Source organism: Pogona vitticeps, chromosome 1, assembly GCF_051106095.1.
Source record: "Pogona vitticeps strain Pit_001003342236 chromosome 1, PviZW2.1, whole genome shotgun sequence".
Taxonomy (NCBI): Eukaryota; Metazoa; Chordata; class Lepidosauria; order Squamata; family Agamidae; genus Pogona; species Pogona vitticeps.
Window position 1 is genome coordinate 195,631,609 of NC_135783.1, and position 27,726 is coordinate 195,659,334.

Sequence of the window (27,726 nt, forward strand, 5' to 3'; positions counted from 1 at the left end):
TAAAGGTAAAGGTAAAGGTTCCCCTTGACAGTTTTTGTCCAGTCGTGTTCGACTCTAGGGGGCGGTGCTCATCCCCGTTTCCAAGCCATAGAGCCAGCGTTTTGTCTGAAGACAATCTTCCGTGGTCACATGACCAGTGCGACTTAGACACAGAACGCTGTTACCTTCCCACCAAGGTGGTCCCTATTTATCTACTCACATTTGCATGCTTTCGAACCGCTAGGTTGGCGGGAGCTGGGACAAATGACGGGCGCTCACTCCGTCGCGTGGATTCGATCTTGCAACTGCTTGGTCTTTTGACCCTGCAGCACAGGCTTCTGCGGTTTAGCCCACAGCGCCACCACGTCCCTAGGTACCCTTAGGTGTGTCACAATCTCTCAGTCTTAGACCGTCCCTTTCATCCCCCCTGCAGTCCAAAACGTCTGTCTAGTTCTAGGTTCCATTCATTCACGAGGCAACTCTTTGCCTGTCGACAACTCTTTGAGCACGACATGAGGGAAACAGGCCCACTTCCCTCCCCTGTGCTTCCCCAGCAGCTAACTGGTTGCCATAAGGGGCAAGGGTAGGAAGGAACCAGTGGTGGGATTCAGCAGGTTCGCACCAGTTCTACAGAACCGGTAACTAATGTATTATTGGTTCTGCAGAACCGTTTGTTGGCCTGCTGAATCCCACCACTGATCCTGGCCAGTGGTGGGATTCAGCAGGTTCGCACCAGTTCTACAGAACTGGTAGCTAATGTATTATTGATTCTGCAGAACCGTTTGTTGGCCTGCTGAATCCCACCACTGGAAGGAACCTTTGGCTCTCCTGATGTTTTGAAGTATCTCACACTGGCCAGGGTCAGTGGGCTGCTGGGCATTGTAGGCTGAGACATCGGGAGGGTTCGTATTATAGTTCGTATTATAAAGTTCATATTATATACTGTAGTTCGTATTATAAAGGATTACCATGAGAATGTGCTATAACCCCAATGTACTGTATAAATGCTAAATATTATTCATAGCTGACCAATAAAACATATAGACTGAAGTCCTGTTGCTTAGTGCAATGGTCCCCAACCTTGGGCCTCCAGATGTTCTTGGACTTCAACTCCAAGAAATCCTGGGCAGCAGAGGTGATGGTGAAGGCTTCTGGGAGTTGGAGTCCAAGAACATCTGGAGGCCCAAGGTTGGGGACCACTGGCTTAGTGTACTAAGTCACTCTAGAGTTGGCCTGTTGAAACAGTGGGGAGGGGTTGGTGAGTCAGCTCCTCCGAATGTTCCATTGATTCAAATTGGTCTATTCTACTTAGAACTTCCTTTAAACTACAGCTAGAGTAGGCCTATTTGAATCAATGGAACATTTGGTGGAGCTGACTCACCAAATCCCTGCTGATTCAAATGGGCCTTCTCTAGTGCAACTTACTATGCTAAACAACAGGGGTTTTTGAGCCACTGGATAATGCAACACTGTCCCTCTGATGGCAGGATCGATGCCTCCTCTCCCTTTCCACCGCCTGTCATTCACCCCTCCATGCAGAAGGGCTGGAGGACTCTTTGGCTTCTGGGGGAGGTGAGAAGGAAAGGCAAGTTCTCCCACACAAAAGGGAAAGTCTACTCACAGGATGTTGAACATAGACCATGGCCCAACATGCCGCTTTTTTCTTTTTCTTTGAGCACCAAATTAGATGAAGGCCATCATCATCATCATCATCATCATATTGCACTCCACGCAATACAATACAATAAATTGCATTCCAGTAAAATAAATAATGTACAAACATACAACACATTTTAAAATCCACTTGAAGTCTTTTTCTCACCTTACATCTCATTGCCATAATAAACTCACCGGGGTCCTTACATAACCCCCAATTTTTCAAGGTTCTCCTTGTTCCGTTCCTCTTCTCTTCTCACCAAAATGATTTCAATAGATCTTGACTGGATCAGACCCCTGCAAGGCTTTGAAGAGGCTGGGGAGTAAATGCTCTAAAGGTTCTGTAACCAACCTTGGATTCAGTTTTAGAATAATGCCACCAGCCTCGTTCCTTTTCCTGCAAACAATTCACCACAATTCACCTTCCGCAGCACGAAAGAAAAACAAGAACAAAAAAAAAAAGTTCAGACCTTGAAGGCAGATATTTCCTTAAAGCAAAATAAAAGTAACCCCTACAAGGGGAAGCAATAAGAGCAGAAAGAAATGTGAATGTGCACATACGAATGCCATAACAATGCTTTTTTTTCTTAAATCATATAATGTCTAATTTAAAGTTAGGATGTGAAATTCAGGTTTTAATAACATTTATTCAGGAAACAATAGGAAAAGCAATGTCTGCTGTACTGTTTTTGAGTACACCCATAATAAATCTGACCCCACATCCTGCTTTCCATTCATTGCTTTCATCCTGAAAATGAACACATTCTTAAAATCTCTTATGTTTAATGTGTGCAATTCAGTTACTGAGAATTTTTTTAAAATAGTACTTGAAATCAATAGCCTATTACAGCCTGCTGCTGTTGCCCATTTCAGCTCTATTTAACCTACTGAAATATAAGCCTGTGTGCCTAGAAGTGCCAAAGAATACTAAGAGTACTGGTTCACTAATGCAACTTCGCAGTTTCCAATTCTTTGAAGTCCTGATTTCTCCAGGATAGATCTCCCAGGTAATAATTTAATCTGACCACCACCACCCATAAGTCAGCCTATAAAGGTGCAAACCTTTGAATATGAATTCATACCTCTGAAACTGACCAGCACCATAGGCATCCTTCAGTCTCGAGAGACTACAGTAACATGGTCTGAATCAAGGAGTGTCCTCTCCAGAGCATGAAGCCTGGGTAAAGTAATATGGAGGATAGGCTGTTACCCAAGCAGCAAATCCCCCCTCTCCTCGTCGCTGAAATGGTCCAATGGAAAGGCAAGAGCCAATACAACTGGTTTCAGCAACATCGCAGGAGCTTCCAGAATGACACGAACTGCCTTCGGGACTCCAGCTCTGGATTTTGCCTCTAGGTTAACTCCTGAAGCCTTTTCCATGAGTGGATATATCCACAAGGCAGTGGAGGTTTGAAATTGGAGTTTTCCTTCTCCTGGATGGGCTGCCTTCCATGGCTGACGAGCCCCATCTACCCAGCACACCTTCAGAAAATCCTAGACAAGCTCTACTTATTATTATATGGTCGTCATCGTCATCTTAGAGCTGCAGAGCTGGAAAGGACCCTATAGAATACATTGAGTCCAGCCCCTGTCAAGGAGGCACAGTGGGGAATCAGACTCCCAACCTCTGGCTCCATACCAGATGCCTAAATCACTGAGCTATCCAGTCAGTGCCCAATATCAGGTTGTTAGTACAAGAGGTAATTGTAAAGGAATATTTAAAAGCAACTGTGTCCAACACAGCAAATATTCTAGTCCATTCAGAAGATTAAAAGATTAAACACTCTTGGGCACAGTTCACAAGATAACTCAAGTAAGGCAGAGGTTAGGAATTCAATTTCCCACTGTGCTTCTTGTGAGTAGAGCCAGCCTGTGTTGCCTTGGGCAAGCTGCACCGTCCCAAAAGTGCTCCCCAGAAGAAGGGAAGGGTCAACCACTTTTGAGTACTCTCTACCTGGAAAACCCTGGAAAGGGTCGCCATAAGTCAGAATTGACAAGGTGGCACATCATTATTATTTTTCCATTGGATACAACAGTGTGTGAATTGTACAATATTAGTCACCTAGATGATGTGAAGCTTCCTGAGGGGAAATGTGTCAATATAAACCAAATCGGGTAATTTGTGTGTTTCCAGAATGACCACAGAGCAGAGCAAAAAGCCGCTGGTCATCACTGGGACAGAGCAAAATCTCCACAGAACCCTTCACTTCAAAGTCTCCTCTGATTTTCTGGAGTGCTGGGCGGGGCCCCTGCGCTGGGCACACTGGGTTCCAGCCATGACTGGAAGCAAATGGGCAGCCACACAGCTTAGAGGGAATGGTGCTTGTGTTAAACCCAGCATCCATGCATTGCAAATGGAACTGGAGAAACAAAGAGAAAAATGAATAAGATGAAAGAGGGGATGCTCGTTACAGCTTTTCTTGCTGCAAAATTATTGGTTAAATCATCAAAGCCTTTACTGCACTTGATGATTTGACCAATAATCATGAGCAGCACTTATTTCAGATTCAGGGAACAGGAAGGAACAGGAAGGAAGGAGCCAGAGAGAAAGAAGAAGTGTAGAGAAGTTAGTGATGATCCCTGCGAATCACTCTTAAGAATAAACCAGAGGTGACAGTGCCCATTGCATTTTAAGCCCCTCACTCATTCCCTTCCTGGTGGCTGCCATAGGAAACTGGCTGGGACCTTCTCTCCTGGGAGCTAGGGGGAAAACGAAAACAAGAGATTTTATTTAATAAGAAAATAACAGCATAAGAGAGCACTCAGCTCTGCACTCTCTTGCAGGCACCTTTCTGCCTTACCTGCACCATTGGGTCTATGACTTGGCCGTGCCATTGGTCTGAAATAGGTGTTTTGGAAAGGTGGGGATGCGCCTTTTGTATCTCTAAATGAAAGACCCAAAGCATAAAAGAGGCTCTCGGTCGCATAAATCGGGTTCTTACATGAAGTGCCAAAAGACAGCCTATAGAACATGAATGATTTGTGCTTCCAAACAAAGGGCACATGCAAGGTTTAGATTAGACATGGGATATTCGTATTTGTATCTCTGTTTTTGCCCTTTTCTTTCTTGAAGCATTTTTGCTGCCTGGGCCTGGCCTACCTGCTGGACTAGAAGAAAAGAGAAGGCATCAAGTGGTATCGGGGAGAGAAATCTTCCAGTATCCAAATACTGTAGATTTGGTTTTGATGTGACTCTGATTATAATTTTCACTCCACTCTGGTGGAGTGAGTTCAAGAGGTGTCGGCACTGGGGTACATGTGGCTGGTAGGCAAGCTGAATGATGGAGACCATCCATTTGGCAATGTGCTGGGAGGAAACCTGAAGGCCCTCAGAGGCCAATTATTCTTTCAGTCTCCTCCTTAATAATTACCAGAACTTCTAAATCATCACCTTGTGCTTGAAACACTGGCAACATCTAGATTCAAAAGCAAAAGCAGCAACAAAGATCAAGTTCAGCAGATACTGAGCTTCGGCAAAGAAAGGTTCCTGATGCAGATGAGAAGAGGAAGGACCTCCATCCTGTGAATCATCAAAATCAAAGATATGAAATGTGAAGTCAAAGCCACCTCTCTCCAGACACATCTGCAATCAGTTCAAGGGCCAGTTCACTCATTAGTGCGACTGATCATCTGGATGTCTAAGCCCCTGTCAGATGTCCTCTCCCAAAGGTCAGAGGTTTCATCATGGCATTTGATTATTGGTATATGTTACAAGCAATAGATACCTAGAAAACTTATTGCAGAAACAGTCCTGACAATTGCTTTATGTAGGAGAGAAGTGATTAACTGGTGAAAAAAGGTTATGGGATTTTCCCTTGCTTAGTGTCTGTTTGTGAATGGCAGTGAACATAAAAGAGCATCTTGTAGACCATCTTGACTGCTGCCATGGGTGTTGTCAACATTCAGGATGCACGTTGTGATGTTACGTTTGGAGTCTTTTTTTCCTGCTGGCAACATGAGCATGATATTATTCAGCAATATTGGGCCATTTCCTGACATTTTGAATCATGGATATAGAAAAACAATATATCACGTTCATAAACAAGAGGTTTTTTTGAAAAATGGAATTTTCTGGCTATTTATAATGGAAATTTATAACAATTTCAAACTTCCCTCATGTAAAATTATCCAGTGCTAGAGGATCTCAGAAGATAAGCACATGGTCCATAATATGGTCAGGAGAATTGTCACTCTATTACTTTCTTTAAAGCAACCTTTTTTTTCACTCTTAAAAGAAAACCTTTTTTTACAGTCTGTTTCTGTAAACTTTCTCTCCAAATACCTCCAACCCCACCTACAAATGTATAAAATGATTCATTTAGTGAATCTCCTGCTGGCAAGCCTGTACTATGCATGCTCTGTCTTATAACAAAGTGTCTGTTTTTCCCTATTGAAAGGCCTTTTTAAGGATCAACATTTCAGCACCTGCAGCTTGGATTCTTTCCAAATTAAAAAAGAAGGTGGGACCAACCATTCTCTTTCAAGATAAGCAAGATGGGCCTTTTCAATTTATGCTATCTCTTTTAAATCTGAGGTTAGGTGTTGCCGATTTCAAGAAAGGGGCAGTTTTATATTTAAAAATTCATAACTTCAAAATCTTTTGTCAAAAAGTCCACAAATGTGACACAGAGCAAGAGCAGGGTGTCTGCTACATCTATGCCAGATTTGGTGCTGATCTGAAGCCCAGTGTCAAAGTTCTACTGTTTTCTGTTTGAGCTGCCCCTATTTTTAGAGTGCCCTCGTAGAATGTTGATTTGCTTTGCTGCACAATAACAGCCGTTGTCTCTTGCAGCTATAATAAAACTCTGCTATATAACTCTTGCTGGCCACCTTCAGGTTATAGAATGCAATTCCCTGTGAGGCTAGGCTGGCTTACTCTCTTCTGGCCTTTTGGCAACAGGTGAAATTCTGACTTGTTCAGCAATTAGTAACCAGTTTTCCAGGTTCAGATGAAACAGGAATCAGAAGTTTCCTGGCTAGTTTATTCTTGCCATGATGTAAGATGCAAAGGGGCTCATTCACATCTTAGCCCAAGAAATAATAATCAGAATTCAGGTAATTTATATTGCATTGCAGCATTATTATCTAGCACAACAACTGAAAGGTTTAATTGCTCTAACATAAGCATAGTTGAGATTTTTTAAGGAGCCAGTTTTACTAAAGCACTGTAGATCTAATGTGGGTGCCTTCGACTTTTTAAAAAAGCGCCTTACCTAACTGTTCTCTGGAATTCTTGGGATTTCACATGGGAAAGATTAAACCAAGTAAGAGAAACCTTACTTGGATCAGACAGGATTGGGTTCAAACCCCATTCCAGTCACCATGGATGTCTTTATATTAACATACATCTCTGAGGCAATCTGAAAATAAAGTGTAGACACTTGCCAGGGATGCAAGAACAGTATGTAAATTTAGACCTCTAGTTGGCTATTTATTTTGTAAAAATATAATGCGGTAAATTGATCTGCCGCGCTTAGCCATGGGGCAGAATTCTCAAAGATGATGGTCCAGGAAGAATGGGAAATTGTCAAATATGAATTCTGCACAAGTGAGTAATATTGCAGTTAACATGACTTCTGACTCATCCCAACTTTTTACCTACTACGAGGGGGTGCTGACAAGTATTGAGCCTTTGCCAGAAAAAAATTGAGCTAGGAAGCTATAAATCGCAGGGTGCATTGGCCAATTTGTCTATATTCAATGGTGCAAAAATCATCTACCTATGATTTTAACTTATCTTTCAAGTTCAGGTCCAAAGTGAACATTTTTTCACTTTTTTTTTTCCTTTAAATGTTTGATTAATTGATACTGTTATTATTTTCTGTTAGATTATTTTTATTTATTTATAATTGTATAAGTTATTTATTGTGGGTTAATTGATTGTTTGTATTTTTTTTTCTTTTCTCCTCTTTTCTTCTCCTTTGATATGGTTTGGAAGGCCTGCCTTCCCAGCGAGGGGCCCCAGAACATTTCTGTGATTACGGGTAGGGGGAGATATGGCGTTGGCTCCGTCTCTGCTCGTGTTAGAAGAACTAGGGACAGATGTTTAATGGCTGTTCCTTGTTCTGAGACGGAGACCAGCCCCCAGCATCGAGGTAGCCAGACCAGCCAGCCTTCCACTCTACGCCTGGTGTTGTTGAACGCCAGGTCTGTATCCAATAAGGCCCAGGTAATTCAAGACCTTATCCTGGAGGAGGATACAGACCTGGCTTGCATAACCGAAACTTGGATTGGCGGAGAGGGGGGTCCCCCTCTAGCTCTCATCTGTCCGCCCGGTTATGCTGTCCAACACCAGGGTAGACTGGAGGGTCGGGGGGGGGAGTAGCCATTGTCCATAAGTCCAGCTTGGAGGTCACTAGGCGCTCCTCGGTGATAAAGCCGGGTCTGGAGGCCCTCCACGTGTCTATCGGGGCCAGGGATGGTATTGGGATCTTGCTGGGCTACCGTGCTCCCCGCGACCCAGCCACCTCCCTACCGGAGCTGGTGGACTTCGTCTCCGCGGCACTGTTGGGTTCCCCGAACCTTTTGGTGCTGGGGGATTTCAACGTGCATGCGGGGGCGGAGACCTCTGGTCCAGCTCTTGAGTTCTTGGAGACCATGGCCTTCTTGAACATGTCCCAACATGTCAACGGCCCCACTCACGTGGGGGGTCATACACTTGACCTGGTTTTTTCTACCAATGGGAGTGAGAGTGGTCCGATGGTGACTGACCTTGAGTCGGTACCCTTGTCATGGTCGGATCACCACCTAATAAAGTGTACCATTAAAATGGCTCTCCCCCCCCCGCAGGGAGCAGGGATCTATTGTTATGGTCCGCCCTCGAAGGCTACTGGATCCTGTTGGATTCCAGGATGCCATGAGAGGGGTTACGGCTGACCTGGCTGGCGCTCCTGTTGAGGCTCTGGTAGATGGCTGGTTTGCCGCTGCGACTAGGGCTGCTGACATGATCGCACCTAAACGCCCTCTCCGCCGCAGAGATCGCCCGGCTCCCTGGTTTAACCGGGACCTCCGGGCGAGGAAGCGGGTCAGGAGACGGCTAGAGCGCAGATGGAGAAGGGCCCCGACGGATTTTAATAAGATAGCTGTCAGGGTCGCTACTAACCTTTATCTAGCTAAGGTAAAGGCTGCTACTAGATCATACCTCGCTAACCGGATAAGCGAGGCGTCCAACCAGCAGGCGGAGTTATTCCGTATAGTACGCGACCTCTCCGGAGTTGGTCCGGGCGATGGGCCTCCCCCTAGTTTCTCGCCGGACCAATTTGCAGCATTTTTTAAATCAAAAGTGGAGGCCATCCGCCGGGACCTCTCTCCTTTTTTGAGTACAGTGAGTCGAGCTGAGATGTCCAGCGCTCCGTCTTGCCCGGTGATCTTGGACACCTTTCAGCCTGTTACGCCTGACACTGTCTCCAGGACGCTTGACCGCTGTCGTGCCACCACCTCCTCTTTGGACCCTTGCCCGGCCTGGCTAATCAAGGCAGCCAGGCCGTTAACAACGGAGTGGGCCACGGCTATTATAAATGGGTCTCTCCTTGAGGGCAGATTTCCATCTGCCCTGAAGGACACACTCATTAGGCCCATCAGGAAGAAACCTAGTTTGGCGGCGGACGAAATTGGCAATTACAGGCCTGTCGCCAATGTTTCCTTCCTTAGCAAGGTAGTCGAGAGGGTGGTGGCCGACCAGCTTCAGGCGCTCCTGGAAGAAACAGATGCCCTGGACCCATTCCAGTCGGGCTTCAGGCCCCGCCATGGCACAGAAACGGCTTTGGTCGCCCTGTATGATGACCTACTGAGGGAGGCCGATAGGGGCAAAGTGTCCCTGCTGGTCCTCCTCGACATCTCAGCGGCCTTTGATACCATTGACCACGGTATCCTCCTGGGGAGGCTCTCCGAGCTGGGAATAGGTGGCCTGGCATTGTCCTGGCTCCGCTCCTTCTTGGAGGACCGTCCCCAGAGAGTTCAGCTTGGGGAGAGAGTCTCGGCCCCGTGGAGCCTCAATTGTGGGGTTCCACAGGGGTCGATTATCTCCCCAATGCTATTTAACATCTATATGAGGCCGCTGGGTGGGGTCATCAGGAGGTGTGGGGCTTCGTGTCACCAGTATGCGGACGACACGCAGCTCTACATCTCCTTTTTGCCAACTGCAGGAGAAGCCGTCCTGTGCCTCCAGCGCTGCCTGGAGACTATACTGGAATGGATGCAGGAGAACGGACTTAGGCTGAACCCGGACAAGACGGAAGTACTGAGGGTGGGCCCCCCCACAGTCCGGGATTTGGGAAACTCCCTCTCTTTTGGGGGGGTGACCCTCCCTGCAAAGGATGGGGTACGCAGCTTGGGGATCCATCTGGACCCGGTGCTCTCCATGGAGTCACAGGTGGCGTCGGTGGTCCGCACCGCCTTTTTTCATCTCAGGCGGATAGCCCAGCTGCGGCCCTACCTGGAGGTGGGGGCGCTCACCACCTTAGTACACGCGCTCGTAATCTCGAGATTAGACCACTGTAATGCGCTCTACGTGGGGCTTCCTTTGAGGTTGCTGCGGAAATTACAGGTGGTGCAGAATGCGGCGGCCAGATTACTCAGTGGAGTGAAAAAATTCCAACATATTTCGCCCACTCTGGCCGCATTGCATTGGCTGCCCATCAAGTTCCGCATTGACTTCAAAGTGCTAATGCTTACGTATAAAGCCCTAAACGGTTTAGGGCCTCGATATCTGGCGGAACGCCTTCTCCCACCAAGTTCTACCCGGGTCACACGGGCGAGCCAGGAGGTGAGGCTGAGGAGCCTAACGCCGAGGGAGGCCCGGAAAGAGAAAACAAGAAATAGGGCCTTCTCGGCGGTCGCTCCTCGCCTGTGGAATAATTTACCTCCTGGTATTCGCGGAGCTCCCTCGCTGGGCACTTTTAAGAATCTACTAAAGACCTGGATGTTTCGGCAGGCCTTCTCACCAGATTACTTCTGATTTTTTATCTTTTATTGTTTTTTACTTTTATCTGTTTTCTAATTTGTTGTTCTATTTTTATTGTATTCTTCCCTGTTGTAAGCCGCCTAGAGTAGTCCTTCGCGACTAGATAGGCGGGATATAAATAAAATAAATAAATAAATAAACATGGCAGCACCTCCAGAAAAGTTCAATGTGGAAGAGCATAGGACCATATTCAAGTTCCTGTTTCTCCAAGGGAAAGGTGCAAAGCAGATCCATGATGAAATGTCACAAACTATGGGTGACATATGTAACAGTTAAACATCGGGTTGTCAAATTTAAAACTGGCCATTTCGGTGTGGAAAGTGAGAAACCCAGTGGAAGGCCTGTTTCTGCCTCTGTGCCTGCAAATGTGAAAGCCATCCATTACATGATCATGGAGGACCACCGAATGTCAGCCAAAAGTATTGCTATATATGAGAATATCATGTGAGAGAGTTGGTGCCATTATCCACAATGGAAATGAGAAAGCTGGCAGCAAAGTGGATCCCCAAACTTTTGACAACCGAACAAAAGAGGAAACTTGTGGAGTTATCGGTGGCTGTTTTGGACCATTTTGCAAGAAATGAGTCAGATTTCCTGGGCAAACTGGTAACTGGTGAGAGACATGGATCTACTGTTACGATCCTGAAACAAAGGAACAGTCTAAGGAATGGAGGCACAGTGGTTCCCCCAGGCCACAGAAGTTCCAAATGCAAAGGTTGGTGCAGAAGCAAACGGCAACAGTTTTTTGGGATAAGAAGGGAGTTCTGCTGGTGGACTACCTCCAACAAGGTTCAATCATCAATGCAAAATATTACTGTGCTTTATTGAAGAAATTGATGCAAAACATCAAGGAAAAACGTCGAGGAAAGCTCTCCAAAGGTGTTATCCTGTTGCATGACAACGCCTCATCACACACTGGAGGTGAAACAATGGCAAAACTGACATCCTTAGGCTTTCAAGTGATGCCCCATCTCCCTATTCTCCCGACCTGGCTCCTTCTGACTATTATCTGTTCCCCAAGCTCAAAAAACACCCAAAGGGACGATTTGGGGGTGTTCTGGAAGCAACTAATGCTGCAAATGAGTGGTTACACCAGCAGTCGGAAGAATTTTATTTGCAGGACAGATGTCGCAAGTGCATTGACTTCCTGGGGGAATATGTAGAACAGTGTGGCAGTTACAGCTTCCTATCTCATTTTTTTTCTGGAAAAGGCTCAATACTTATCAGCACCCCCTCATATATGGTGACTCTAATCTCTTCTCAAGATGTTTCCACTTTTATGTCCTTTACAGAAACTAATAATCAAGACTGCTGCTTTGCTCTTATAACAATCTTTCTTGTTGCAACGTTTATTACAGCTACTGTTCAGTGATGCTAGTGCATTCAGCCCTGCCGCATTGTCTGAAAGTTTGACATGTTCACCTGTGGGTCTTTTACACAAATGGGCAACTTAAAGGGGAAATAATGGGGTGAAAATTGTGATTTTCTAACCCCACCCTATCATAGGAGTACCTTTTTGTGCAACACTTTGGAATACAGTATCGTTTCTGGAAAAGGTGAGGATTACACCACCTGTTTACTGGCAAACACTGCATGATCTACTTCTTTATGAGATAGACTTAAAGGGTAATCACCTCTCTTTCCTGAGTGGCTGTGTTTTTCCTGGAGATCCAGATGTTTTGGAGACAAAAATGATAAAGGTCATTGGAAATATTCAATATACATCCCCACCTTTTGTCCAAGAAACTCTAGTCAGAAATGTACCTGTTCCACCAGACTGCTGTGTTAATGTTCTTGTGATGAAGTCTTGCTCGTGCAGAATTCCAAGTGGGGGAATCCATATTATTTCCTTGAAAGCCTCAATGTATAAACAATTGAACCATGACAGGTACTGTATTTCACTTCAGCCTTTACTACCCTTTCTTCAGTACTGGCCCTGCCATCTTAAATTTCACTTTGGCCCTGTTAGAATTCAGATGTCTCAACAAAAACAGACCTTCAACCTGTCTCTTCGTACACATACCTTTGACACAGGGGAGTACAGCAGAAGAGGTAGTACATGCTCTTTTATTACAACTATGTAGCCTCATTCATTCTGAAGCGACAGGAATTGTTAGAGTGTAAAACTGTCAGTAAAAGGGACGTGGATGTACAAGTGCAGAAAATAGCTCTCATTAACTTGAAGATTGCTGTTATGTTTTATGAAAGCTTTAAATACTGACAATTTGTCTTAGGCACTTACTTCAGTCAGTCCAGCGCCTTTTTTGACTACACATAGGAAAGATAATTGACAAAGATAAAAGGCAACATCAGTTTTCAATCCATTCTCCAAACCTAGTGATATCAAGCAGCAGTTTGAACCAGAAGGCAATGAGACTCATTCATATCCATGCTTACTAGTGGCAAATGAATGGGGAAGATTCATCACCTTCCAGACAGGCATCGTGCGTCAGTTACAGCAAATAAAGAAAAGTGAACAAATCATGTTGCACCTCAAAGACTAATGCAATTTTGTCATAATTCCTAACAGGCCAGAATACACTGCAGATGCAAAAAATTAGGAAGAGATGTGTGTAAGCCGCCTAGAGTGGTCGAAATGACTAGATAGGTGGGGTATAAATACAATAAATAAATAAAAGTATCCCTAGCACAAAGAGAAAGTGTACTTGGTTGTTGTGGGTTTTTTGGGCTCTTTGGCTGTGTTCTGAAGGTTGTTCTTACTAATGTTTCGCCAGTCTCTGTGGCCGGTATCTTCATGTCCATTGTCATGGACCAGAGCACAAAATGCTGTCCTCTGAAGATGCCGGCCACAGAGACTGGCGAAACGTTAGGAAGTAACAACCTTCAGAACACGGCCAAAGAGCCCGAAAAACCCACAACAACCATTAGATCCTGGCCGTGAAAGCCTTCACGAATACAGAAAGTGTACTTATTTTTGCAAAGGAAAACGCAAAGGCCAAGCAATGTAAGAAACAGCAATAAGTGGGCAGTGTTACCATCAGAGAGCATAAATGAGCAGGACCTAGCCAGCATTGGGAATTACCCTGTAGGTGTGTATTTACATGCAGGATACAGTCACTACCAGTGTCTGAGTGAGAATTCTAGAAAAATCAACTCTCTTAATGAACTGTACTGCAGCAATTTGAAAGTAGAATTGCTGACTGAAAGGTCTGTATATAAATATCTCAGAGGCTGGCTGGAGTGTTGTTTTTTAAAAAAATTCTGTACTCATTGCCACTTTTAAAAAACGGGTTTAAAGAGTGCTTTGTGATGTAACACATTGCTCTAATTACTCTTCTCTACACAGTTAAGTACAGGAATGACCAAAACTCCTTCAACATGTTCCTCCAAACTGCCATTTTAGAAAGAACAAGTAAGTGCACAGGGACTTACTACGCTAAAATACTTGCACTTCCAAGCACTGGATCAAATCTTGTTGTGCAGCTCTGTGTGCACAACAACGTCATTATCCACAGCAAATTGCTGCTGTTTAAAAGGTGATTGTGGATGCACAAAACCCATACACAATGTAATAAATTCACATGCACCTTGAAGTCAACAAAGGCACCTGTAATCAGTGATTTGCCACTGATGACATCACCACTGCACACACAGAGATACATAACAAGATTTCAGTATTTGTTACTTCTTATAAGCATCAACCTCAGTTAGCGTTAGTTTATTTGCCATCAAGTTGCTTTCAATTCATGAAAACCCTAAGCAGAGTTTATTGTAAATGAGTTTTTCAAAGATTGATTTACCATTTCTATTCCCCATGAGCTTTTATGGCCTAACGGTGCTTTGAATTGAAGTCTCTTGAGTCCTGGCCCATAGTAATGCCATTACCTGTACCTATATTGCTTCCAAGATTTGAAATATCCTAGGATATAAAAGTGCTTACTCATGGGTTTTAGGGCATTACCAGGTTTAATGTTTTATCTGCATTTCTTTCCTTTTGGAGAGGTCTATTAGCTTACTTGTGTCTACTGACAACGAGGTAAACCTTGGAGAAGCAAAGTATAGGGTTCAATATGTCCTGTTTTTATAACTATCTCTTTCATGATTGAAATAAGAGAAAACATAAGATACTCTCACTGGTCTACCTATTTCAACTGCAGGATCTGAAGAGTAGACATGAGATTTAATGGTATAGAAGCACTGCTACAGAAAGTCGAAGGAAAAGTTGTTGATAATGCTAGATGTTGTATTTCTTATTTAAAAAACCCCTGATACTGGACAAAGCTGTCTATATTCTTGCCATTTTTTAAAAAGTATCAAAGTACTGTACACTTCTCATTTGAACCTATATGCACGTGTGGACACAAACAGTGTATGGTATCCTGTCTACCTCTATGCACACTAAATTCATCAGAAACATTGACAGTCAAGTTTGCCTATTGTTACAGAATATTGGTGATCTATACAAAGCATGATCAGCTCACAAATCTACAACACCATCACTTTTATTAAGAAAGATACAAAAAGTTAGGACAGCTGCAGATTTAGAATCATTCTGTCCAGCATTTTTATAAACATTGATTACAATGTAAAAGAACTCACTTTTAAAAAAATGTTTTAAAATTGGCAACAAGTTTCTTTTCATACAACAATCTACACGGAGTTTATCCTGCAGCAAACAATGCCATCCTTCCAGACATAGAAAGAGAATCAAGCTATTGAAAAGCCATGAACAGTGTTACATGTCCTGAAATTAAGAGTCATGTGTCGCACACAAATTAATTTTTACTTGAATTATGCCATCGCTACAGAAGATAAGACAATGACTGCAACTGTTCAACAACATCTCGGAGTCACACATATATCCAGATGCTGGTTAAAGTGCAAATTACATGTGTGCCAAATACTTTTTAGAAGGCAGAGCTGATGTTCAAGATGCTACCATGAATGGTTATACAACCAACCATAGACACTGGCACATTGGCATAAAGTCTAGCCCAGCTCCTTCACTTTTGACTACCAGCCAAACATGTACTCCAGAGCTTTGGACACAATGCTTTCATCTTTCCTTGGAGTCTGTCTGTCAGAAACCACCTAGAAAGGAGAAGCACATAATAAGTAGCAGATCTGAATCGTCAATAAGAAAACAGGAATTCCTCTCCTCCAGTATAAAAGTGCATGTTGCTATTTTTCTCACTATGTTCTGTTTAAATACCTGGTAGTCACTAGTTGAAGCTTTATATGCTGTCGCCAGGGGTCTCATAGTGGAGATCTTCTGTGTACTTGAAGGCTGCACTGGTGTACCTGGTGTTTTCACTGGTGGTGTGAAGACCGATGTTGGGGATGATGCAGAGCCTCTATCTGTGCTTTCCATCACACTCTACAAAAAATTCAAGTACTTTTTAAAATATTAAAGTTATCTGAATCTAAGCATTTCTTTTCAGAAGCATAACAAAACAATACTACATTTCATCATCAAAACTAGGCTGAGGGACTATATTCCTTTTCAGGGAAGAACAACTGCTGTAAACAATGATTAAATAAGCTATGTAGGCATGCTGTTACATGTAAGTATAACTAAGGTTAAATGAATGTAGATGTGCTAAAAACTGAGTCCAGCAATTCCTTGAACCTTAATTTTTGATGCTGAGCAATATAGTAAAGCTTTACTCCTATCCTTAGGAACAAGTACACTCCCACTGAATGCAGTGAGGCTTCTGAATTCCCAAGACTTGTGTAATAAAGGTTATACTTACAAGAACACACATTCTGTTTACTGTTAAAATAGATCTCTTTGCAATTTTATTTAAATACGTAGTACCCATTTAACTCCAAAGAAAATATGATGTTGATGCCAGCTCCTTAGACTAGATTTTCCTTTAACTTACTATCCATCTCAAGAAAAGGCACTTGTTTATCAGACCACCATTATCATTCTTGAAAGGAAGTAAATACTAAAATACTCAAAACATCCTACTCAATTTATGCACCGAAATACTCACAGGGAGGTGGCTTGTACTGATGTCCTGTACTAACTGTGCCTCATTTTATTACTGTATAAGGTCCATCTAAATGTTTAATATAATTCAGGCATTTGGCAAAAGCATGGAATGGTCAGGAACATAACAGACCAGAAAAAGTGATTAGAAGACAAAAATAGTAGACTCACAGAACTAGAGACAGACACATTTTTAAATAAGATCACTCACGTTCAATACTCCATTTATGATCGAACTTTTACAACTTAAATAAAAGATAAAGGTGGGATCAAGGTTCAGAATCTAACACACTGAATTACAGCTGCACAACTTATATATATATAAAACAACTGAAATTACTTGCAGGGGCACTTTCCCTATGTAAGAGGCACTGCTAATACATCTTAGTTCATAGACAGCAGTCATAGCACTTTGTAAGTTCTGTTCCATTGTACACATTGAACAGAAGCTTCAACAGTTTCCCCACACTTTCAAGGCCATATAAAATCAACTCACTTTATCTATACAGGGTTTCACACCAATCATAATGGATTCACCAAAAATCCTTCCATCTTTACTCAACGCTTTCCGGGCCTGTAGTTTTGACTGGTAGCGAATGTGCATCCAGTTCCCAGTGTTGGACATCTGTACAGATTAGTAAGAAAAAGACTTAGAAGGGAAGCAGAAATCCATAGACAATTTTTAAAATCCATATATCTAGACTCACCACATGCTTTAATATGTTTCCATACTGTGCAAATTGTAGCAGGATATATGAAGCTGATGCTTGAGGAAACCTGTGAAACCAGTAAGACTCATATCATTTAAGGATCAGAAATAAAATGTAAATACTCAATATTAATGAAATGCCACTGGCAGTATTCCCAGAACTACAGGTTATTATATAACACCTAAGCTGCTATCAGTCTCCAAACACTGCCAATCCAGTCATCCATCATTTGCTTCCTTGACAGAGGTAATACCATAAGACCAAACAAGCCACTTTAGCTCAATTATTATGGCAAAAACTCAAATCCTTCTGTTTAAAGTTGATTGTGGGCCAAATGCATGATTTGTGCAGGGTTTTTAAGTGTACACATAGTATAATGTTGAAGGAGATGTAACGAAGTCTGCAGGTGAAACCACAGTGGAAACTGGAGAGTTCTAAATTCTAAAGAACTCTTCATAAGGTTTTCATGGTTGCTCTACTTAAGTATAGAAACTGCTTTAACAGTTTGTTGAACACAGTGGACATACGCTATAAATATTAAAATAAATTAACATTGTGGTGCAATGGTTAAACTGCAACACTGCAGTGCAAACTCTGCTCACGACCTGAGTTCAATCACAGGCTCAGGTAGTTGGTTTGAGGTTGACTCAGCCTTCCATCCATCCACAGTTGGTAAACTGAGTCCTCAGCTTGCTGGGGAGGGGGAAATGTGTAGCCTGAATAACTGAATTGTAAACCATCCAGAAAGTGCTCTAAGCACTATGAGGTGGTATATAAGCAGCACACTTTTGACTACTCAACAACCAGCACTAATTTCCCAGCTTAAGAGGAATCTGAACACAGCAGTAATGCCTAACATTCCATAAATGTTCAGCTTGCCCCTTTTGTTGAAATGTTGTATTCCATGAACTGAAAAGCTATTATTATTTCATGCTTTTCAGTATCACACTGTCCTCTCAGTCCTATGAAACTAAAGATCCCTTACCCAAACACTGTTACCCAGGTGTCATCAAGATGATCTTCTGATGTTAAGGCATCTCCCTGAGTATAGAAGGGGTCTAGCTGGGCTGGAGACATTGTGGTCTTCCTGGGCTGTGCAAGACTTGCAGGACTGAACACATTTGCACCTGTCAAATTGTAGTAATATTTACCTCAAAGGTCACTGCATTTAAAATTGGACTAGACACTCTATTCTGAAACAACAAGCAGCATGCATTATGACTCTAACAGAGTGCTTGAGTTGACAGTCATTGGCCCAAATCCTCTTGCCTTAGCTACACAAGCAACACAAACAACATTAACTTTTGGAGGCAAAATGGCCACTGGAGATACTATCTGTTACATACAGATGTGTGTGACTTAGTGTACAGCTGATAAAATCTACAGCGATTTTTTAACTTGGAATGCTTTGCCTCCATAAGTTAATCCATTTGTGCAGCTATACAAGAGAATTTTTACCATTAAGCTCATCCATTCATCAGAACTGTAGGGGAGAAAGTCCTTATGAGAATCTGCTGTCTCAATGCCAGTAAAATTGGTGCCTTTCTTCCATGCTAATATGTACCTTATGCTAATTGTGGGAGAAACATCTAACATATGCTAATACCTGTGCACTAGAGGATTGTGGGAGGAACACCTAGCCCCTGATGGGGATCCCGCAGGGCACCCCAAAACACTGAGGAGCTCTCTTGGCCTCTGGCAGGACTGGGGCTGTGCAGCCCTGTACTGAGTGGGAGGTGCAGCCACGGGGTCACCATGCCTTGGGGGGGTCAGGGGACGGAGGGGGGTAGGGGTTGCAAGGGCCATTCCAACTCATACCTTGCAGGAGAAATACTATGTTGTAGAAGTGGTTTTCCCAGGGAGAGACCCATCCATTGCACTTTGGGTGTGTTACTGATCCCCATGATTTCTCCAAATGTGAGGAACTCAACTGCATAATTTGTGTTAATGGGGATTGCCCTTGTGATTTCCCAGGTGTTTTTACAATCTCTTTACCCTTTGGTTCCTGGCTGTTTTCACCATCCTCTACCATCTAAATTTGCAGCCATAGCCCCATTGGCAATGCTTTCCAAGATGGTTTCCCCCCCTATTGAAACACATTAATTACGTAAGACCTACTTTTTTATCCCCCAAAATTAGGGGAGAAAGTGTATGTTTGTTTGTTTGTTTGTTTGTTTATTTAATTTATATCCCACCTATCTAGTCCCTCAGGACCACTCTAGGCGGCTTACAACAGACATATAACAATATAACTAAAACAATTTTAAATAAAGGGAAAAACATTAAACAAGATGGGGCAAACACTAGGAGAGGTTTCCCTGGAGGCAGACCCTAGAAAGCTAGCAGCATACACTTTCTCCCCCACTTTTTTGGGATCAAAAAGTAGGTCTTATTTAATTAATGTGTGTTCCAATGGGAGGGACCGTCTTGTGAAACAGGGTTAAAAAAAAACCAAACCATCTTGCGAGGCTAAATATCATCCAGTGAAAACTGCCCATAGGAACAATCGTTTTGTGAAGACATTGCTCAAAAAAAGTCATTGTCTAGCGAATTCCTCATTTTGCGAGGTAATCGTCTAGTGAGGCACCACTGTACTGTTCTCTTAGTGCCCAGCACTATTCTGGGTAGTGTACATATAAAACAGCTAAGTGTCCAAAGTAAACAAAATGAAACCACCAATCACAAAAGAAAAAAATAAATCAGCATTAAAACCCAATGGTGCCGCGAAGCAGAGCATGTAGGGGTGAATAACTTCAAAGGCGGCGGCCTTCAAAAGCCTGTCAGAAGAGATGCATTTTCAGCAACCTCTAAAAAATGGAGAGGGAAGGAGCCAGGCATAACTTCAACAAAAAGCAATTCCAAAGAGATGGTTTAACTTCCAAGAAGCCCCAACCTCTTGTTGAGGATTTTCTGGCCTCCTTCAGTTTGGCCACCCAGAGGAGCACAGCCTGGGAGAATCTGATGACCCAGGAAGATGGCCTTGGGAGAAGTGAGCTGAGAGGAAACGTGCATGCCAATCTATGGGACATGAAGTTGCCGATAAACAAATTAAAAGCAAGCTGGGTAGCCCAGTGGCTTCTGTGTCTTGCTGCAGATTCAGATGTTGGGAATTCAATTCCCCACTATGTCTCCTATGAGTAAAACCAGGCAGTGTGGCCTTGGGCAAACTGCACAGTTCCAGGGGTCACCAGAAGAAGAGCATGAGAAATACTTCTGAGTATTCTCCACACCTGGAAAACTCTGAAAAGTGTCACCATAACTCAGAATTGACTGGACAGCACTTTATAATAATGATTTATTATTTATTTATTTATTTATTGTATTTATACCCCGTCTATCTAGTCATGATGATACATTTAATACTTTCCCCATGGGCAAGATGAGAAAAAAAAATCTGAGGAAAAGCAATATAAAGTCACCAAAGCCCTATTCAAGGCATTACTCACTTTGTTTTCTTCAACAAGGGAGCAAAGGAGCCCATAGTCCTATCCCCTCCCCATCATAAATGCCCATGCAGGGAAATGGCACATCTGAAAGCACTGAAGAGGGTTTCACAAAAATCATTTTCCACCTCACAAGAAAAAACTTGTGTCATCAGGGCGCATCTGCCACTGACGTCCTGTCAGTTGCAGGCCAGAGGTCAGTGCACTTCAGCATGTTAAGCCTACACTGGTGTTTCTACTCAAGAGCTCTGGTTTCAGACAGAGAAGCAGTGCATGTGAGCACAAGAGACCAGCATATTAAGAGAAGAAACAAACTTAACAAGTCCTACCTGTGCCAGGGGTTGCTGGGATTGTTCCAACAACTGGACTCTGTGTCACAGAAAAACTGGTCTGCAAAAATGAGTTGATTTGAAATTCGTTTATGAAAGTCCAGAAAATCAAATGATTGAGAATAACATTTTAGAGTAAAAACCAATCAGTGAAACAACTGCGCAACATGAACACAAGCCTACCAAATTGCCACAACAGTGGAGAGCTTCTGAGTGTGTCTACTTTGCTGAACTACTCAAAGAGGAAAATGCTACTTTTTGCATCCTCTGCCCATTTAGCAGCCAGACACAACACAAGTTCCACTTTTGCACAGTACTGTGACAGATATAAAGGTCAACTGCCAGGGGCAAATGCGGGACACAATGAAAGTTGCATATAATAGCCATTGACAACTGGGAACAGGAAGTTGCCCTTTTAAAGTAACAGTCCAATTAGAAATCCAAATATGGCATCAATAACAGGCAAGGCAAACAACAATTCAGTTTGATGGCTGAAATCCTGCTGGGCAGGGTCCCCTTGCACAACAGGAATGACAGAGAATGATGGAGTTGGAAGGGGCCTCTAAGGTCATGGAGTCAAACCCCTGCTCCAGGCAGGAAACTCTGCGGCTGCTTCCCCTTCCACTTGTACCTTTCTCAGTCCAGCTGGATCCTCCTTCAGTCCCATCATGCAATTACATTGGTGGTGGAAGGCAAAGCCTTCTGTGCCTTTCATATGTTATCACTGGCAACAGCAGAAATCTGCTGGTAATTATGACATCATTCTCACTGTGAAGCAGAACTCCACCACAGGAATTCAGCCATCATTTTTATATTAAAAAAATATAATAAATGGTGTAACATGCATATATGCCTTTCCAGAAATACAGAGGTTCTAGTGCAAACCCATCTCACTCTTTTTTTAACCACCAGGTTAGAGCTTAGCCTGAAAGTGATTTCAGTATTTCACCTCAGTAAATGAAAAATACTTCAAGTATGTTATCTATGTGTACTTCCCTGCCTTTATTTTGACCAATGAACTTTATAGAACTCTAATCTGCTCCTTTCTCAAAAGACTGGTGCTAGATATGAAATTCTTCAAGGGCCTGCACATGTGCAGATGCAAGCCACTCCTCCCTCATCACCTCTACAAAAACAAGCAAAGGCTCTTCCCAGAATACAAACACAGCCTCAGAGATGCCCTCAGCACACCAAGATCTGTCTCTATTGTTCAGCCTGCTGCAAAGCTCAGTACTGTACACTGTAATTCTCCAAACTCTTAAGAAAGGATGGAAACTTTCAGAGTAAGAAGTGTGAGTAAGAAGTGTGCTTTCCTTCATAACTACAATTGTGAGCATTTTCAGATAGTTATGGTTAACAGTGCAGCAGAGTGTAATTTAACCATAATTTGCGTTTGACCAGATACACATTCTATTCCATTGTAATTTCAGAAAAAATTAGGAAGGTACAGTGGTACCTCGACTTACAAACATCTCCACTTGCAAACGTTTCGAGGTACGAATGGCTCCGTTCGCAAAATTTTGCTTTGACTTGCGAACAGAGCCTCGACTTGAGAACAAAAAAAGCAGGGGGGAAGGGTGGGAAATTCAAATTTCCCCTGCCTTTTTTTCGTTCCATTCAAACTGTTGTTGGCGAAGAGGCTGCTCTTTCGCCCCAACGGTTAGGAAAAGGGACCCCAGGAGGTCTCCGATTGTGGCAGGGAAGCTCCCATGGCTTCCCCGCTGCCAACAGAGACCTCTTGGGGGTCCCCCGCCACCACGATCAGTCCCTTCGGAGGTCTCCGGAGGCCTCCTGGGGGGTCCAATTGCAGTGGCGGGGGACCCCCAGAACATCTGATGGCGGTGGGGAAGTACTGGGAGACCTCCTGGGGGTCCGATCACAATGGCTCCCCCACCACCACGATCGGACCCCCAGGAGGTTTCTGACGGTGGTGGGGAAGCCCTGGGAGACCTCCTGGGGGTGCCCCGCCGCCACGATTGGAGGCAGTGGTCACTCAGCACCAGGAGGCTTGAGCCACCCACTCAAGGCCGCGGAGCACCAGGAGGCTTGAGCTGGCTGGGTGCTTGGCCGCTCACCCCCAGCCGTGGCGGAGGCAGCGGAGCACTAGGAGGCTTCAGCTGGTCAGGCGCTTAGCCACTCACCCCCAGCCCCGGCGGAGGCAGCAGAGCGCCGGGAGCCTTCGGATTGGTAAGCCCTTTTTAAAAAACTGTTCTTGGTGGGTTTTGGAGGATGGGTTTGGACTCGGGGGTTATGTTTCTGTGCTGTGTTGTTTTTGGATTTGTGTCTTTTTTGTTTGTTTGTGTTTTTTTTTTGCAGTCCCAGCATGGGAGTTGCTCCGTTTATTTTTATTTTTAGTACTTATTTTTTTTAATGCTGGAATGGATTAATCCCGTTCCCATGCATTTCAGTGGGAAATGGTACTTCAACTTACGAACACCGTTCCAATATGGATTAAGTTCATAAGTTGAGGTACCACTGTATTTTCCACAGTTTTTCTACTATTACCCAGAATTCGATCTGTTAGGATAACCTTTTCTATAGTTATTTACTTCACCATACAACGATGTGCTACCAAGTTCTGTAATTAGACAAGATTATAGTTTGGGGGTTTTGTCGTTGTTTTGTGTGGCTCCCCCCCGTATGTAACACAACATGAAATCAAAATATTTTCTATCCATAGACTATAACTTATAGAAAACTAATTTCCTCAGCAGAATCTGAAGTTATTCCCCCCCTTCCATATAGTAACACCTGAACAATTTACCTGCCCATAGAGAAGCATCACAATAATTCACAAGGTACAGGTTTCATTAAGATTTTTTAAAGTATTTTTGTGTCACTCACTGGTCTTCTGGATGTCAGTGGTGTTGATCCAAGACTTGGACTGGCTATTTCATCGTAAATACTTCTAACAGGTGGGGCACCCCCTTTATCTTTATGGGTCGGAACTACGGGCTGTAGAGGCGACCCACCTAAGTGAACAGAACACAACATTTTAATTTGTTAACATGTCATTTTTGTGGGATTTCTTATACTGTGGTACACCTCAATGAAAGCATTTTGTATTGCACCAACTTTTTTTCTATCTGGATTTTGCTCACATTATTTCCAGTGTGCATGCTAGAAGACCAAGATTTTGAAAAGTATGACTTTTCCTCAAGGTATCAGGTTCAACTTCAGAGCAGTGATTTCAACCCATATTTAGTACAAAAGTAGTATAGAAATGTTTCAGGTAATGCAACCAGCAACTCTGCACTTTGGGCACAAGCCACTTTCTACAGAAAAACTAAATGTCATGACATGCATAACTGACAGTTTTCTTCAGTAGGGTATCCTTATGCATTAAGCATGTGGATGTCCAAAATGGGAAGATGCTAATACATACCCGATATCCATGATTTATTCTGGGCAAATGCATTTTGTATAGAGTTTTTTAAAGGAACGCAGCATTTTTTAAGTTAACACGCCTGGAATATTTGCATGTTTTCCTATCCTTGGCACCCTTTCAAGGGTCTGTGTGCTCAAAATCTGCATAATGAGAAAACTAATGTACTATGGCAATCTGTATAGTGCAACTAAGCTCAGACTATATGCTAAAACTCAAACCTATATTGCTTAATGAAGAACGCTGCATTCCAAAAATAAAAATATTGAGTAGAAAAATGAATATACTCAAGGAGGTACCCAGTATGTAGTACAGCGGCCCCCAACCTTTTTGGGTCCACAGACCGGTTGGGGGGATGGGCTCCGTGCACGGGGGGGAGGGGGCACACCTGCAGCCTGACACGCCCACCATGAGCATGACAATCCGTGTGAGCGGGACATGCCCTGCGTGAGTGCGAGACGCCCACTGTGTGGGCGAAGATCCGTCTCTGTGGCCCAGCTCCAGCAAGCCCACAGACCGATGTAATAGATAGGGTGACAGACTAGGACTCTAGAGCAGTGGTCCCCAACCTTGGGCTTCTAGATGGACAACTCCCAGAAATCCTGGCCAGCAGAGGTGGTGGTGAAGGCTTCTGGGAGTTGTACTCCAAGAATATCTGGAGGCCCAAGGTTGGGGACCACTGCTCTAGAGCCCAGGGTTCAGATCCCTGCTTGTCCATGGAAACTCACTGGGGGAGTGGAACTGGTTAAACCACTCCTTAAATATCTCGCTGATCTTGAAAGCTCTATTAGAGTCACTATAAGCTGGTTCCCACCTGATGGCCCAAAATACACACGGAGAGCTCTTTGGAGATACAGTATGTAGCCACCCAGCAGGGTTGTTTATGTACGAGAGGCTAAAACGGTTCTCCGGCTCTCTTCCCTTCCTGCCACCAGGGGGCTGGAAGTTCTTCTCTCGGCGCCAGCCGGCTGGCTTGTCAGTTACACCAGTGTACTTGTTGAGCAGATCTTAACGCGCTCCTCTGGCTCAGGACTTCAAAGGAATAAATGCTTCTTCTTTCTTACCCCTAATGATCCCGAGGCCTCCTGCGACGTTTCGGAGCACCTAATTCCATAAGTGAATGTTATTTCTTCTTTTCACTCTAGTCTGAACGAACAGTTTTGCGAGTCTCCTGGGCGACCGTGCTGACGATGCTCCGCCTATAACCGACCGCCGCCCCGCCCCCGCCCCGCTCTTTTCGCTGAGCCAACGCCCGGCGTGGTGTCCTGGAGAGGGAGGGAGGGAGCCTCAGCGTGAGCGCGGAGAAAGGTCTCCCTCGATTTTTCAGCGCGATGCCTCTCCGTTCCAAAACGAAATAGTCCGGCGCTCCTTCTCGCCCAGCGGGTTCCCGAGGCAGCCTGCGGGCGCCGAAGGGGCCGGGTCTCCTCCCTGCCGCGGGCGAGGGGAACTGCTCGGGCCCTGGCGCTCCTTGAGCCTCCCAGCCTTTTCCCCTCGGCAGCCGCCCGCCCACCCATCCCCACTCCAAACTTTCCCGTTCCGCTTACCGGCCAGCAGTGGGGTCCTCATCTCCACTACACCGAGGGCAGGGCCGCCGAGCGGGCGAGGCTGCGGGGTGCCCGGGGCGGGCAGGTCGCCCATCAGGAAGCCCGGCAAGAACTGGGCGCCGCCGGCCTTGGGCGAGGTGGGCGAGCCCAGCGCCATCGGCTCCGCGCCTGTTGCGGGGAGGGGGAGGGAGGGAAGAGAGAGGGGTGGTCGTCAGGAGGAGCGTCTCCTTCCCCGGTACCGAGCTCGCCTCCCCAGAGCCCAACCACCGGCGCCGCAACCAGGGACCGGCCGACCGCACGGAGGCCCGCCCGGGCGCCTACCAACGGCCGCCGCCAGCGTCCAAGTCCCCTTGCCGGCAGGGCAAGGGGAGAGTCGGTCGCAGGAGCCCCGGAGGGGAGAAGCGGCGGAGGGCCAGGCCCTGAAAGGGTCCCCGGGCGACTCACCCGCGGAGGCGCCCGGCAGCGGCAACTCCAGGGGAAAGGCGGCCATGCCTCCCACGCGCCGGGCCAGGCAAGGCGGGACACTCGCCGGCTTCCGCCGCCCCTGAGGCACTTTCCCAGAGAGCGGAAGGGCCCGAATCGCCGCGCTGCCGAGGGAGGACGTCACTTCCGGGAACAGAGAGCGGAGGGGAGAGCGGCTACGCGGCTGTAATTTATGCTCCTTCCGCCTTGAAGGGATCGCACAGACCAACGAGCGAAAGAAAGGGGCTGTTCCACCACAGGGCGCTGAGGAGGAAGAGGCCGCGGCGAAGGAGGCGTGCCTTCCGGCAAGCCCTGTGGGATTGCCCCAATGAAACAGCCGGCAGTGGCTATGAACCAGCAACGCCCCCCTCTTATGGCAGCAGAAGCGGCGGCAGCAGAGAGTGGAGAAGGTCCCGCTGGCACGGAGGGAGGGGCTGCGCACAGCGAGCGGTGACTAGCGGGGCCCGTCGCACCCCCGCGGCATCCCGGCGTGCCCGCGGGAGGATTTTGCGAGCGCCCCCTCCCCTCGGGGGCCCATCCCGCTTCCTTCCTGCAACTCGCCAGTTGAAATTCCACAGGTTTAGTGAACGTGGTAGGAATATTTGCCCGCTCCGTTTTCTCTAGCTCGGTACCTAAAACGTCGTCTGTAGCCGTTGGACACCCCCTCCTTGGGTTCTAACTCAATTTGGGACAGGCAAGAAGGAACTGGCTCCGTGGAGAGCGGCAGCGAAGGCCATGCCTGGAGGCGACATGCCCGACCTATCCTTGGCTCCCAAGCCTACTTGGCCAGAACCTTGTGAGGGGGGAGGTCTGCTCCCAGGACTGATCCCCCGACAGAAGTTAAGACGTGCCTGGTGTTCTCTATTCTCTCGATGCTTTTCTTCCTTCTGCATCTGTTCCCTGCCATTACTCCCTAATAAGATTTCCACACCTCCTTACTCCTCTGCTCTCTCTCAGTACTGTACTTTAAAAGTGACCCATTCTCCTGCTCATGGATTCTCTTTCATTCTTTCTATCATCTTCTACCGCTTCCTTCTCCTCTTCCTTTGCCCAGCGCGCCTCAGCAACTGTTGCCACTGCCTCCGCCACTCCCCCCTTTTAATCTCCTCCTCACCGGCCCAAACGGTCACTTCCAACGGTTTTTCCCTCCCTGAACGTTCCAGAATTCCTATATTCCAATCAGTCTTCGGTGCCCTCAAGTCTGTTAAGGCTGAGTTTTCTTCAGCCAACCTGTCAGGTTTTGGGGTCGGAGGGGAAGGCACCCCTATGGGTGTCCCTCACCTCCGTAACAAACTTTTCA

At 45.2% G+C, this 27,726-nt stretch overlaps 1 protein-coding gene and 1 non-coding gene across 2 annotated transcripts; one reads left to right on the forward strand and one right to left on the reverse strand.

Moving 5' to 3' along the window:
* Positions 1 to 15,044: 15,044 nt before the first annotated feature.
* Positions 15,045 to 26,569, reverse strand: NUP35 (nucleoporin 35). Its single transcript, XM_072981149.2, has 9 exons — positions 26,409 to 26,569; positions 25,965 to 26,132; positions 23,880 to 24,007; positions 21,036 to 21,096; positions 18,249 to 18,390; positions 17,261 to 17,330; positions 17,050 to 17,178; positions 15,771 to 15,935; positions 15,045 to 15,649 (listed from the first exon to the last, which is right to left on the reverse strand). The coding sequence occupies exons 1-9, from the start codon at positions 26,452 to 26,454 to the stop codon at positions 15,572 to 15,574; spliced, it is 987 nt and encodes a 328-aa protein (XP_072837250.1). The 5' UTR covers positions 26,455 to 26,569; the 3' UTR covers positions 15,045 to 15,571.
* Positions 19,074 to 19,238, forward strand: LOC140703490 (U1 spliceosomal RNA). The gene has a single exon (XR_012082855.2). It is a non-coding gene; the product is annotated as a U1 spliceosomal RNA (small nuclear RNA).
* Positions 26,570 to 27,726: the final 1,157 nt, after the last annotated feature.